The sequence below is a fragment of the Tasmannia lanceolata genome, unplaced genomic scaffold (genome assembly GCF_043159265.1).
Source record: "Tasmannia lanceolata isolate RefF3 unplaced genomic scaffold, GAP_Taslan_0.1 ptg000013l, whole genome shotgun sequence".
Taxonomy (NCBI): domain Eukaryota; kingdom Viridiplantae; phylum Streptophyta; class Magnoliopsida; order Canellales; family Winteraceae; genus Tasmannia; species Tasmannia lanceolata.
The window spans coordinates 14,936,512-14,951,341 of record NW_027518690.1 but is presented as its reverse complement, the minus strand read 5'-3'; the positions used below and the strand labels follow the sequence as shown (position 1 = coordinate 14,951,341).

At 43.5% G+C, this 14,830-nt stretch overlaps 2 protein-coding genes across 2 annotated transcripts; both read right to left on the bottom strand.

Moving 5' to 3' along the window:
* Positions 1-12,347: 12,347 nt before the first annotated feature.
* Positions 12,348-12,758, bottom strand: LOC143891000 (uncharacterized). Its single transcript, XM_077395661.1, has one exon. It carries the CDS (start codon positions 12,756-12,758, stop codon positions 12,348-12,350), a length of 411 nt encoding a protein of 136 aa, XP_077251776.1.
* Positions 12,759-13,542: 784 nt separating this feature from the next.
* LOC143890999 (uncharacterized) lies at positions 13,543-14,745 on the bottom strand. Its single transcript, XM_077395660.1, has one exon. The coding sequence runs from the start codon at positions 14,743-14,745 to the stop codon at positions 13,543-13,545; it is 1,203 nt and encodes a 400-aa protein (XP_077251775.1).
* Between the last annotated feature and the right edge of the window lie 85 nt (positions 14,746-14,830).

Below are 14,830 nucleotides of genomic sequence, written 5' to 3'. Positions count from 1 at the left end.
ATTTTACTGAACATCTATCCCCAGGGGACTCCAGATTATTTGAACTGTTTATTTCTTACTGAAGAGTGTTTTCTTGTTTAACCATGTTGAAATTTGAAGTTAATAAGTGTATAGAGTCTCAGTCTGAATCTTAGATGCTTCACTCTGTTAATCTAGAGGTGGGAATTTTATGGGTTTGTTAAATTTATAGGAAATCCAACTTTTCAGTTTCTGTACTCAAGTGGAACATTAACTGGTTGGAACAACAAGGATGCCCTAAAGGTGGATGCAGAGGAAGTGATTCTTAGGTTTTGTGTTCATTTTCTGGTTATGGGATTGGAAGGTTTTAGACATCAATTCTGCTCAATAAAATGATCGATCTCTGCTAATATGCAAGATTTCACTTTGAAACATGAATGATTTTCATCTACATGTTTTTGCACCCATTTCTGAATTTGAAATCGGTCATGAGAGACCGAGTTATTGACTAATGACTAGACAAGATCAAAGGAGTTACTTGCCAGATGTTGTTTCCTTTCCTGAAGGAAGTGGGTAGCAACCATCTTGAAATGTGGGAACATGTGAGAAGTAGATCTTGAAGTGGACAGTTATTAGAAGAGTGGTCATGTGAGACCGATTCATTGATTAATGACCTGGCTAGACAAGGTCAAAGGAGTTGCTTGCCAGATGTTGTTTCCCAAAGGAAGTGGGTAGCAACCATCTTCAAATGTGGGAACATGTGAGAAGTGGAGCTTGAAGTGGAAAGTTATTAGAACAGTTGTCTCTTTGAGGATGTGAGATAGTGGAGAGCAGTTACAAGAGAAAAGCTATAAAAAGAGACAATTGTCTCTAAAGAAGAGGTCCCAGAACCGAAACCAAACATGTTTTAGCATTTATCCTTTTATATTTTGCTTTCATGTACCGTCTTTTACTTTTTGTGGTTGCAGCTTTTCGGATTAAGGAAGCAATGAATTTATCTTCCCAGGCGAGTCTTTCTCTTTAGTTCAACCGTTCCTCACATTGGTCTTTTGCTTCCGGTGTTTTGTTGGCTAGCTAGATCGAACATCTGTGTAAAGGCAGAGGAGCCCAAGGAAAAAGTGTGATTCCTCTCTTCTTCTCAGTCGCCTGAAATTCAATCCAAGGGGAGGGAAACGTTTCAGTCGTCGACCCCTCGAATCAAGTTTCATTTTTCTTGCCTCCTAGGAGGCTTGCTAGGAGGCTTGCACGCCGCGCATCTCACTCACACACACACAGGCAATTTTAGATTGAACTCCAACATCTTTTTTGGCATGCCCGGTGGGACCCAAGTGCATTATGCGTCATTAATGGCTCATAATGCTATAAGTAAAAGTGCAAACATCGGTGCTCCAAGAAACCCTAGTTGTTCTAGTGCTTCTATGAGTGCCGAGACTCGAGATCAAAGGATTTTTAATTAGGAAAATCTGTCGCGGGGAGAATCTTAATTATGTTTCCCTGAGTAGAGACACTTCTCTACGAGGGCGAAACTACAACGTGCCTGTATCACTCCAAGACGTGGCACTACATTTAGACACTACAAATATAGATGGGCCACTCAAACCCGGAAGGGTGTGGCTCTTTGGCGTAAAGTCATGGGTTTGCTCCCCCATGACGAGCGTTCGAATCCCCCCTTGCTTGCCCGATGCGCGTGGTTTCCGGGTGATTGCGCGCATCCGTAGGGAAATAGTCCTACTCCTGAAGTCAATATAGTGGCCCATCTATATTTGTCCTTTGTAAATCAGGCCAAAATTCAGTGCCAGGACAAAATTTGCCACCTACTGCGACGATTTCAATAATTCGCTCCAGCCATACGAGTACAACATGCACCGTTTCGGACTCCACCAAAAACCGAAATTTTGTAACACTTTTTTTTTTGGGGGGGAAAATTACATTTACACCCCCTCTAGTTTATGACACATCCACTTCCACCCCTATAGTTTAAAACGTGACAAATACACCCCTGTAGTTTCAATTTGTTTAAGGTAGGCCCCCTCAGCTGAAGGTCCGTCCATAGATTGAAGGGTTAGGATGATCCGATGGAGCTGATTTTTTTGGCACACCCTATCTATGTCAGGACCCATCAAATGAACGATTTGGATCATCCAAACAATGTGGGCCCACATTATTTGGATATTTTTTGGTAGTGTTTGGATTCGGGTATGGGCCCACATTATTTGGATAATCCAAAGCGTTCATTTGATGGGTCCTGACATAGATAGGGTGTGCCCAAAAAATCAGCTCCATCGGATCATCCTAACCCTTCAATCTATGGACGAACCTTCACCTGAGAGGGCAAACCTTAAACAAATTGAAACTACAGGGGTGTATTTATCACGTTTTAAACTATAGGGGTGGAAGTGGATATGTCAGAAACTAGAGGAGGTGTAAATGTAAATATCCCTTTTTTTTAATAAATAATGTCATTAATCCGAAATTTCGGACCGAAATTACCAAAATCCGGTATCCGAAATTTCGGATTTCGGTCGAAATTTAAAACCATGATGAAAATACAGGAAATCATATCCCAATTGGTATTACAAACAATTCCCATACCCTATGGGATATGAATTTTCTATTTTTACCTTATTTTCTAGGGAAAACTATCAGTCTGCTAAGAGTACGTTAGTCAATTTATAGTCCTCAGATGGTATGATGTGTCTTATCTATGCTATAGAGGCTATACCTTCTTTGACTCAAAGGTAAGTGTTGGAAATTTTAAAGAATTTGAAAAGCCAAAAGTGATTTTTGCCTTGTCTTTAAAATTTAGAGGAAAAGATTCAAATTTTGGTTTCCCTCTTATTTCAAAAGCTAGTGACTTTTGAGTGTTTTTTTTAAATGAAAAGATTCTTTTTAATGTCCAAAACGGTTTCCATTTTACCCCATTAATTGCTAAACGATTATGATAATAACACCTATTAAAGTTGCAAAACCGTTTCATCTCCAACGGTCACAGATATGAATGTTGGAAGAGAAACGTTCAAGGCTTTCAATTGTGGCTTTTCTCAACATTAATACCCATTATTGGTGGCTCTTTCCAACAGACACTTTGTGGTCTATAAAAAGGAGAGGAGAATACGGTTCGGAAAAGGCTAAGGGATTTTGGGGTCTACGTTTGGGGTGGCTTTTGCCAACAGAAAAATAAAGAGGTTTACACAGAAAAAAGGTTATGTTTTCTGGTTTTGCTTCATCTCCTTCTATTCCTTCCGTGTCTGAGCACAGTTCTAAGGTGGTTCTGGGTGGACCAGTCAGCGAGTGCATGTGGACTGGAGCCAACTTTGGCTGTTTTATCTTGGAGCATCGGTTCGCGGATCCCGGTTGCACCGGTAGGGGGCGGATACGATTCTTAAGGAGAGTGACCAGTGGCACGACTCAGCCTTCTTCTTCTTAATCGGGTTTCCCATAAACGTTTTTCCATCAAAAGAGATAAGTGCAATCTGTTTTCCATGTTTTATTTCAATTATGGTTTAATTTACAATACATGGATTTTTGGCTTCGACTTGTACTGTTTTGAGGTCGAGTAACATGTTTTCGTTTCAAGTAACGTGTTTTGGGTTCAACTAAGCCATATATCATTCTTTCATTATTTGTTTATAAGATCTGTAGAAATCTGATCCGTCTATTTTATCCAACAGTCTTAAGAATCATATTTGGGCTTCTTAAGATATGGATTTTACCAACAGTAAGTCTAATATATTTAAGAGTTTGGTCTACCATGACCGATTGGTAGTTGGGTAGATCACGACCCAGTTCGGCCTATCATGATCGATTTTTAGCATGACCAATTTGTAGTTTAGCTTTCGTATGACTGAATAAATGCAATATCTGCAAGATAATGAGTCCGAAACTTCGGATCCTTTGTTGAAATTAACTTGGGACCGAGAAAAATTAACTCCAACTACTGTAAGAGTTAATATGTTCTGTAGCTCCTTGAAGCGAAAATGGAGAGTGTGATGATTCTTGGGTGGAAACTATGAAGAATAAGAAATTAAAGAAGGAAACTTTGGAAAATTCTTCGGTCACAGAGTCTAAAGATGGATAAGGTGGAGGGTGAAAACGATGACAAGGGCGACTTCGAGAAGGAAGTGGAGGCCATCTGATCTCTACTGAGCAAGGTGTTAGTCCTGCCACCACTGTACCAGATCCGGCCTGAGCAACCTTCTTGCTTAGAGGAATGTTGAAGGAAAGGGAGAGAAAATTTTATAAGATTGGAGATGGAACCTTTGGATGCTAGAGAAAATTCTCCTTGGAAAAATATAAGGCCGATATCATGATAACGTGCATGAAATTTTATTCGGTCCATGGTGTATTTTCATTCATATATTCTTTCAATTGACGGAAATTTCCTTCTATCAATTGAAAGAATGTGGGGGAGGGCAATATTTGCACCAATTTCAAAATTGGAAATCGAATCATAAGAGACCGAATCATTGATTGATGACCTGGCTAGACAAGGTTAGAGGACTTACTTGCCATATATTGTTTCCCAAAGGAAGTGTGTAGCAACCATCTTGAAATGTGGGAACATGTGAGAAACGGAGCTTGAATTGGACAATTATTAGAAGAGCTCCCTCTTTGAGAACGTGAGACAGTGGCGAGCAATTACAAGAGAGAAGCTATAAAAGAAGATGACCGTCTCCAAAGAAGAGGGCCCGGGACCAAAACCAAACATGTTTTACATTTAACCTTTTATCTTTTACTTTCTCGTACCGTCTTTTACTTTTCGTAGTTGTAGCTTTTCGGATTAAGAAAGCAATGGATTTATCTTCCTAGGTGAGTCTTTCTCTTTAATTCAACTATCCCTCGCACTGGCGTTTTGCTTTTGTTGTTCTGTTGGATAGATAGATCGAACGATCGTTTGAATTCTATGTGCATCGGCGGTGTCTTTTGTCTTTTGTGTTCTGCGCACATCGATATTCTAACCGCAAGCTGTTGACGTTCTGTGCGTGTCTACGTGTCGTTCACATTCTGCTGTGCTAACATCCCCACATTTGGAGTTGTGTCTGTATTGAAAAAAGTCATTTCCATCTGTGTAAAAGTAGGGGAGCCTAAGGAAGATCGTTCTCCTCTTCTTCTCAATCCCCTGAAATCCAATCCTATGGGATGGAAACGTTTCAGTCGTCGATGCATCGAATTTAGTTTCCTATTCGAAAGAAGTGTCACTAGGATGCACGGGGCACGGGATGCACGCCCGTGCATCCTAGTGACACTCACACCACCACCACCACACACAGGCACGCCCATGAGCTATTTTTTGACTGAACACTATCTGTCCTTACGTCTTGCTCTCCAATGGGCTCTCACAGAAGATGGGAAGGAAAACCAGCAAAGCTTATCAAACACACATTTCCGGTTCGAAAATTAGTATTCTCTCGGACCATTAGGGGTATTCATTATCAACACTTTTGGTCAAACTCCCGTTTGAAACTAATTCTTCTACCAGATTCTCTTATGCCATGTTTGGCAATTATGAAATTTTATTGAATGAAATATTAGCTTATAAGTGTTGAGAGAGTGAGAGGGAGAGAATTGAGAGGGCATGAGTGAGGAGATGGTGCCAATTAAGTGGCTGGAGAAAAAAAAAAAAAAAAAAAGAAAAAGAAAAAAGGGAAAAGAAAATGGAAGTGATATATCCGCCCCTTTTCTTTACTTGAGACAGCCACCTGCAGTGTATCTACGACTGCAAAGGGGCTGATGTACATTATGGCAGAAGGTTCAATGGGTGGCTGTCCCATGTAAAAAAACAGGGTGAATTTATCATTTCCCAAACAAAAACTCTAATTTTATTAGAGTTTTCTTTTCCCGTTTTTTCAGTCACTTATCCCCATGTCCTCACTCAAGTCCTCTCAATTCTTTCACTCTTCCACCTCCATTGCTCCTCTCCCACCACTTGATAAACAAATATTCCATGGGAAAAGAAACATTCCTGGCTGGCCTTAGTGTTTTCCCTTGAGTGTTTATAGAACATTCAATGGGATAAACATAGAAAGAGATTAGCATAATAAAAGAAGGTGATAAGGATAAAATCTTAATCTAACCTAACTAACCCATTTAGCTTAGTTGCCTAATCTAGCACCCTAATGATCCAACAGTCAAGATCTAATCTCGCAAATCACACATATTCTACCTACCTTGTTACATTTATTAAACACACAAAACATTTGTAGACTACTATCATAATTAAGCATAGTTTTGTTAATGATCACTTCAAGCTTTTATCACCTAGTACATTCTCCTGAATCTCTCCTGAACAGTAGTGATGTAAGCCGAGGCCCTCTCATCGACACTTTCATTACTAGGGGTGCCAACACCAAAATTTCCATCAATAGGGACATCAATGTAGCCACCTCCATCAGTTTTCATGTTTGAATTCACATGGAATCCCATTGCATTTGAAGAAGATGAGCTTGGATTAGCCTTGCTAATAATTTGCGTGGAAGAGGAGGGCATAGGCTCTTGGGAGAAGGACATTGCCATCTTCCCTTTGTTGAAACTCTGTGTCTTGTAAATTGACTCCATTTTCTTTGATACGTTTCGTCTCTGATGAGTTTTCCTTTGCAATGGAAGATCTATTTATAGTGTTTTTTCATGTGAAATGATAAGAGCATTAAGATAGACACAAAACTACGGATGAGTCATGGGTCCCCATATCTTTTGATCCAAAATGTACATGGGTCCTTGAGATAGATAGATTCCCATCTATAGAAGTTTTAGGAGATTTGAAGGATTTGGATATATTGATGCGGATACTTCCATAGCTAAAGATATTTAACATTTAAATATCATATTCCTATATTATTCTTCTTCCTTCTATATCTTTGGCTATTCATATTAGCTTTTACACTACAGAAGAAAATGAAAGGCTTCAAGTTTATGCACAATACCTACAAATATCTAGGGCAGTAGAAGGAGCTGATAAGGATAATGTCTTTTTCCAACCATTCCTCTTTGGAAAAGAATAACCCAAAAGGGCACACCTTTTTTTAAGGAAATTGTTGCGGTCAAAGTTTGGTTATGGCGGAGCTGGAACGGTGAAGAGCGGATGGACGATCTTGATTTGTCCTCGCTACTTTGTTCTACATACACGAGAAAACGGTTAAAAGACCGACACAGAGGGGATCCTCCGTGAAGGCCCTTCGATCCTTAACTCAGTGACCACAACAGATAAGGAAAACCCAAATGAAACAGTTAGTTTTTGGGAATCGTGTCCTTTACCTTCTGGATTTTACCCCTATTTATAGTGGTTGGGTGTGCTAGGGCTAATTCGTAATTTCCCTAATGGTATGATTACCATATTGCCCTTGAGCGGGTGGCATTGAGCTGTAAATACCGCTTCTTGTAGGGGTCTTTTGTTGAGTGCGGGGAATTACTTTCCTGTCTTTTTGCCATCTGAGGGCCCTTTTACAAGTGGAGCTCTCTGATTGGGTGGTCATTTCCATCCCCATCAGTTGTCCCCCCACTCCTTCAGGCCGTTTTTAAGGTCCGGGGGAGTGTTTTTTTTTTTTTTTGAGGTCTTAGTCGTCCTCTTTTGGCCGAACTCTTTCTGCCGAGCTCTGTTTTCCGGGCTTCTTTTGAAACACTGCAAGTGGGGAGCTCTTCTGGTTTTTTGGACGAGCTCTCTCGGACAAGCTTTTTTTGCCACAAAATATGGAGCTCATCCGGTTTTTCGGACAAACTCTTATGGACAAGCACTTTCGGCCGAACTTATTTGTACGAGCTCTTTTGGCCGAGCTACAAGTTAGAATTTTTAAGAATCCCAAAAATGCTGCAAAATATGGAGCTCGACTGGTTTTTTGGACGAGCTCATTATTTGGACGTCCTCCAACCGCAGCTATTAGACGAGCTCTTTCGGACGAGCTCTTTTGTACAAGCTCTTTTGGCCGGACTCATCTGTACGAGCTCTTTTGGCCGAGCTACAACTTAGGATTTTTAAGAATCCCAAAAATGCTGCAAAATATGGAGCTTGGCTGATTTTTTGGACGAGCTAATTATTTGGAAGTCCTCCAACCGTAGCTATTAGACGAGCTCTTTTGGCCGGACTCATCTGTACGAGCTTCTTTGGCCGAGCTACAACTTTGGATTTTTAAGAATCCCAAAAATACTGCAAAATATGGAGCTCGACTGGTTTTTTGGACGAGCTCATTATTTGGACATCCTCCAATCGTAGCTATTAGACGAGCTCTTTTGGCCGGACTCATTTGTACGAGCTCTTTTGGCCGAGCTACAATTTAGGATTTTTAAGAATAAAAAAAAAATGCTGCAAAATATGGAGCTCGGCTGGTTTTTTGGACGAGCTCATTATTTGGACGTCCTCCAATCGTAGGCTATTAGACGAGCTCTTTTGGCTCAACTCATCTGTACGAGCTACAACTTAGGATTTTTAAGAATCCCAAAGACACTGCAAAATATGGAGCTCGACTGGTTTTTTGGACGAGCTCATTAGTTGGACGTCCTCCAACCGCAGCTATTAGACGAGCTCTTTTGACCGGACTCATCTGTACGAGCTCTTTTGGCCGAGCTACAACTTAGGATTTTTAAGAATCCAAAAAACGCTGCAAAATATGGAGCTCGGCTGGTTTTTTGGATGAGCTCATTATTGGACGTCCTCCAACCGTAGCTATTAGACGAGCTCTTTTGGCCGAGCTACAACTTAGGATTTTTAAGAATCCCAAAAACCCTGCAAAATATGGAGCTCGACTGGTTTGTTGAACGAGCTCATTATTTGGACGTCCTCCAACCGCAGCTATTAGACGAGCTCTTTTGGCCAGACTCATTTGTATGAGCTCCTTTGGCCCAGCCACAACTTAGGATTTTTAAGAATCCCAAAAACACTACAAAATATGGAACTCAGCTAGTTTTTTGGACGAGCTCATCTTTTGGACGTCCTCCAACCGTAGCACTGCCGAGAGTAGCGAGTTTTTTGAGGGCATTAATGGTGATGGGAGTTGAGGTATGGCGGTTCGCAGAACAGCAATGATGACGCGACACGTGGTTGGCGTCTGTTCGTGGGTTGAAAAGACGCATTTTTGCCTCAGTCTTCGCGTCCTGTCTATATAAGGCCTCGTAAAAACCTCATTCTTCACCTTTTATCTCAGATTTTCACTCAGGGGAGCCTCGTTGGGAATTTAGCTTTCTTTCTGCTTTTCCGGATCAAAACCCCCTTTTCTTTCCTTTTCAAGTAGGTATTATTTGCTTTTTAGGTTGTCACCGTACTTGTTTTTATTTGTGTTGTTGCTTTCTGCTTTTTTAGTCATGTCTTCTGATCTAGAGCCTGATCCGCCTTCTAGAGAGCCAATTATCGAGAGGGTCAGAGCTGATCCCTTGAGTTTGGCTGTAGTTCGGGAGGAGCGAGAGGGTCCCAATTTGATCAGGGCTGAGGCTATGGTAGATGCCCCTAAGGCAGATAGGGTCGTAGCCGATGATGAGCTCAGTACGTTGAAGTTTGGCGACCTAGAGTCCATTCGGGAGGAGTTCTTTATTCCTCCAGAATTTCATTTAAGATTGTCTCGATCGGGTGAACGGGCGAGCACATGTCTGCCTGATATATGTGTGTACGTAGAGACCTTGAGGGGCGGTTTCAGGTTTCCCGTCCATCCTTTTATTGCGGAGGTCTTGAATTATTATAGTCTCGCTCCGACCCAAGTAGTGCCGAACTCCTAGCGGGTGCTTATTGCCTTCATTTTTGTTATGAAACGGAGGGGTCAAGATCCCACTATTACATTGTTCCGCCAATGTGTCATGTTGTAGAGGCACAAAGAGCATTGTTGGATGTACTTTAGTCAAAGGGTCAGCGTAGGGCTTATCTGTAATATGCCCACTTCCATTCATGGGTGAAAGAATAGATATTTCTTTGTCTGTTCCAGAACGAACTGGACTTTTAGTACGAGGTGGAGGGACATGTATGTAGATGAGGTCAATAGGTCCCCCAGTTGAGTCTGGAGGAAGCGGTGATCTTCAGGGATTTCTGTAATGATGATCCGGTGGATTGTTCGGAGATCACAGAAGAGAAAATGTTGAAGTGGTGTGGGGTTAGCTCCGCCACGAAAGCTAGTGAGTGCTCCTAGGCCGAGCTATAACTTAGGAAATTTTTCTTCCTTTGTTTCTATTCTCATATTTTCCTTTGGCGTTCGCAGAGATGGACGCTGTTGATCAGGCCAGAATGAAGAAAGCTTTGCAGAAGAGGAAGAGGAATGCTCCGACCTCATCTTCTATTGTTCCTCAAGCGAGAACGGGTTCGCTTAATGTTTGGCCGCCCCCGGTTCACGTTCCTCAAGAGGAGGTGCCACCGCGGTCCACAACTGTGGAGAAGTCTCCGGTGGCTCCAAACGCCCTTCTTCAGTCCCAGATCGGATTGAGGGCTCGTACTCCGACCATTGCTGAGGGGACGACAGTACTAGCCCAGCCCGCACTTGGGGGCCAGCCGTCCCGTCCGGCAGTGGGAGATTTTGATGATGTGTTTGAGCCGAACTGGAATGTCCATAAGAAAGACACTGGTGTCGGGGACACCTACGTTGCTTACGAGATCATTTCCAAGGCTCGTCTTCCGCAGGACGTCGCTATAGTGAAGCACCAGCCCATCGAGGTTCTTCGAAGAGGATGGGCCTCTTCCATGTACAATGTAAGTTGTAGTTCAGTTTGCTCACCTCCCTTGCTTCTGTTTGTTTATTTTCTTGATGCAATGTCTTTCTATTCAGGCGATGGTTTATGGTGGCTCATTGATGAACCAATCGTTTTTGGTTTGTGATACCATCACCAATCTGAACACCAATGTCGCTTCCTTGGAAGTGAAGAAAGAGAAGCTCGAGGTTGACGCCCGGGCTCAGGACGAAATAATTCAGAAGCTTAAGGCCGACCTTCAAACGGCGGCCGGGAAGGCAGTTCTGGATAAAGACAAGGCGGCTGAGTTCTTGCGGCGAGCTGAAGAGGCCAAGGCGAAGCTGAAAGGGAAGGTGGACCAGGAGGCCCAAGTCGGAGCCAATGCTGTAGATCGGTTCAAGGCATCCCAAGAATACAAGGATGCCATGTATGCCTTCAACACTCTTGCTTATGAGCAAGGCTTCAATGATTGCAAACGGAAAGTGGAGGAAAAGTACACTGATCTCGAGTTTGTGATTGACGACGTCTTCATGTCTGGGGATGAAGGTGATGATGAGGAAGTCGCGGTCGTTACCTCTCCTGCCCGTGTTGGTGATGATCAAGAGGTCGGGGAGCAGAATTTGGGTAAAGACGTTACCGACCTCGCTCCTCTTATCCGCGACCTTGATGCCTGAATCGTGCTACTGGGCTTTTGTTTTGCTTTCATCTCTTCCTTTTTGTAATTTGGAATAAAAGCCCAATGTGTACCTTTTCAGATCTTTAATGAGAATGGCTTTTCTTTTGTTATGAATTCGGTTAATTCTTAGTTCGTCCGTTTTTATGGCTCCGCGTTGCAGACGATCTGTTCAAATACGAAACGTAACTTGGAATTCTTTTTGGAATCCCTCAAATGTTGCGTCATAGACGACCTTACATCGTACGAGCTACAACTTAGAATTTTTGGAATCCTTCAAACGTTGTGTCATATAGAGCTCGGTTAGATTTACGGACGACCTTCTGTTGGCCGTCCTCCAACCGTTGTTGCGAGGAGTTCGTCTATTGGGTAGACGAACTAATCTATACGAGCTACAACTTAGGATTTTTGGAATCCCTCAAACGTTGCGTCATATAGAGCTCGATTAGATATATGGACGACCTTCTGTTGGCCGTCCTCCAACCATTGTTGTGAGGAGTTCGTCCATCGGGTAGACGAACTGATCTATATGAGCTACAGCTTAGGATTTTTGGAATCCTTCAAACATTGCGTCATATAGAGCTCGGTTAGATTTACAGATGACCTTCTGTTGGTCGTCCTCCAACCGTTGTTGCGAGGAGTTCGTCTATTGGGTAGACGAACTGATCTATACGAGCTACAACTTAGGATTTTTGGAATCCCTCAACTGTTGCATCATATAGGGCTCGGTTAGATTTATGGATGACCTTCTGTTGGCCGTCCTCCAACCGTTGTTGTGAGGAGTCTGTCCATCGGGTAGACAAACTGATCTATACGAGCTATAACTTAGGATTTTTTGGAATCCTTCAAATGTTGCGTCATATAGAGCTCGGTTAGATTTACGGACGACCTTCTGTTGGCCGTCCTCCAACCGTTGTTGTTTTGAGGGAGTTGTGAATAGGTAAGGTAAGTGAAGATCTAAGTGTTCATTTCCATTACTATGAAAAGTCTGATTACAATTGGGTCACTTACACCGACTTCCTCTTCCTTCTTCTTACTGATAAAACCTCCTGAGGTTCTTAGAGTTCTAGTCATGGGGGAGTGTTTAGCCGTCCAGTGTTTCCAGCCAGTAAGTCCCTGGTCTGATGATCCGTGCTACTTTGTAGGGACCTTCCCAATTTGGGGTGAGCTTCCCCACCTTCGTTGGTTGTGAGATTGCGGTCCTTCTTAACACTAGATCTCCTACCCGGTGCAGCTTCACCTTGACCTTAGTATCGTGGTACCTGACTACCCTTTGCTGATATGCCACCATCCTGATTCCCGCCCTCTCTCTTGCCTCTTCCAGTAGATCGAGGTTAGTCCTCAATCCCTCTGGATTGTGATGTTCATTGAAGTATTCGTTTCTAAGAGCAGGAGTGCTGATTTCCAATGGTATCAGCGCCTCTGTTCCGAAGGTTATGTTGAAGGGCCTCTCCTGTTGCAATTCTGGTTGTTGTGCGATACACCCACAGAACATGATACAACTCATCAGCCCATCGCCCTTCGTGGTCATCCAATCGCTTTCTTATCCCTTGCAACAGGATACGATTGGTGACTTTAGTTTGCCCGTTAGTTTGGGGATGGGCTACCAACGTGAACTGTTGCTCTATCTCAAGGTATGCACAGAACTTTCTGAACTTGGCATTGTCAAACTATCTTCCGTTATCGGTGATGAGGATCTTGGGGATGCCAAACCGACAGACCACTGCTTTCCAGTAGAAATTCGTGATGTTGTGTTAAGTGATTTTGGCCAGAGGCTCAGCCTCAACCCATTTTGTAAAGTCGATTGTGACGACTACGGACCTCCTTTGTCCACTAGCTGGAGGGGATGGTCCTAAGATGTCCATTCCCCATACTGCAAAGGAAATTGGACTCAGGATCGGGACTAAGGATGTTGCAGGGAGATGGTCCATTGCAGCGAACTTATGGCATTTCTTGCACTTCTTCACAAGTTCTGATGCATCCTCCCTGAGAGTAGGCCAGTTGTATCCTCTTCGGAGCACTTTATGTGCAAGGGCTTTCCCACCTAGATGCTCTCCGCATATGCCCTCATGGACTTCTCGGAGTGAGCGGGCTGCATCGATGGGTCCAAGGCACTTCAGATATGGCCATGAGTATGATCTTTTGTACAGCTCGCCTCTGTGCAGGGTGAAGCGGGCAGATCGCTGGATGACCTTACGGGATTCCTTTTTGTCTTCCGGCAGTGTCACGTGCCTTAAGTACCTTACAATATCGTCTAACCATGAGGGCTCTTGATCGATCTACAGAACTATTTCCTCCTTGAGGTCTATGCTCGCTTTCTTCAACACCTCTATGTAAACTGCCCCCAGGTTCGTGTACCCCAACGAAGCTAGTCGTGAGAGGGCATCGGCTTTTGCATTTTCTGTTCGAGGTACTTTGATGATTTCGAATCTTTTGAACGTCATGGCGAGGAGTTTTACCTTATCCAGGTATTTTGACATCCTCGGCTCCCTAGCTTTGTATTCTCCGATGACTTGGTTGACGATCAGTTGGGAATCATTATGGGCTCGTAGATCATCTGCCCCGACTTCCAGTGCCAGCCGCATTCCTGCAATAAGGGCCTCATATTCGACCTCGTTGTTGGAGGCTTTGAAGCAGAAGCGGAGCGCGTATTCGACTGAGAGTCCATCTGGGTCGGTGAGTATTAATCCGGCCCCAGACCCTTGCTCGTTGGAGGAGCCGTCAACGAAGAGGTTCCATTGAGGATCTCCAAGCTGCTCCACTATTGGCCCCGCTTCTTTGCCACAGTCGCTGTTATCTGTGGGGCTCGTCTCTCGTTCCGAGTTCGATCCTTGGGAGTTTGGTGCTTCTCCCTCTGTTGTTGGTTCTTGTCTTCCAATGGGTTCATTTGGTATGCTGCATTCAACCAAGAAATCTGCTAATACTTGAGCCTTAATGGCGGGACGTGGCTTATAGCGGATGTCAAACTCGCCGAGCACCACGGACAACTTCACCAATATCCCAGAACTGTATGGCTTGTGCAATATTTGTCTTAGTGTTTGGTTGGTCAGGACGTCAATGGTATGGGATTGGAAGTATGGTCTTAGCTTACGAGCTACCATTACCAACGTGTAGGCTATCTTCTCAATCCTGTGGTACCTGAGCTCTGCGTCATGGAGTATCCGACTGACATAGTAGACTGGTTTCTGCTGTCCACTATCTTCTTGTGCTAGGACGACGGCTAAGGTGTTTGCCGTGATGGACAGATAAAGAATGAGTTGCTCTCCGGGTTCCGGTTTACTAAGCAGATGCGGTGAAGTGAGATACACTTTCAGCTCGTCAAAGGCGGTCTGGCACTCTTGGGTCCACAGAGAATTTTTAACCCCCTTCAGAGCTTTGAAGAAGGGGAGACATTTCTCCACGGATTTTGAAATAAACCTTACTAGAGCGGTGATCCTTCCAGTGAGCCTTTGGATTTCTTTGATAGTAGTTGGCGAGCTCATCTCTAGCACGGCTCGTATCTTCACCGGGTTCGCCTCAATGCCTCTCTAGCTGACCATGAACCCTAGGAATTTCCCTGCTTTCACT

Bases quoted from the DNA above. Each gene is read 5' to 3' on its own strand.
- LOC143890999 (XM_077395660.1), bottom strand. From the start codon at position 14,745: ATGAGCTCGCCAACTACTATCAAAGAAATCCAAAGGCTCACTGGAAGG.
- LOC143891000 (XM_077395661.1), bottom strand. From the start codon at position 12,758: ATGTTCTGTGGGTGTATCGCACAACAACCAGAATTGCAACAGGAGAGG.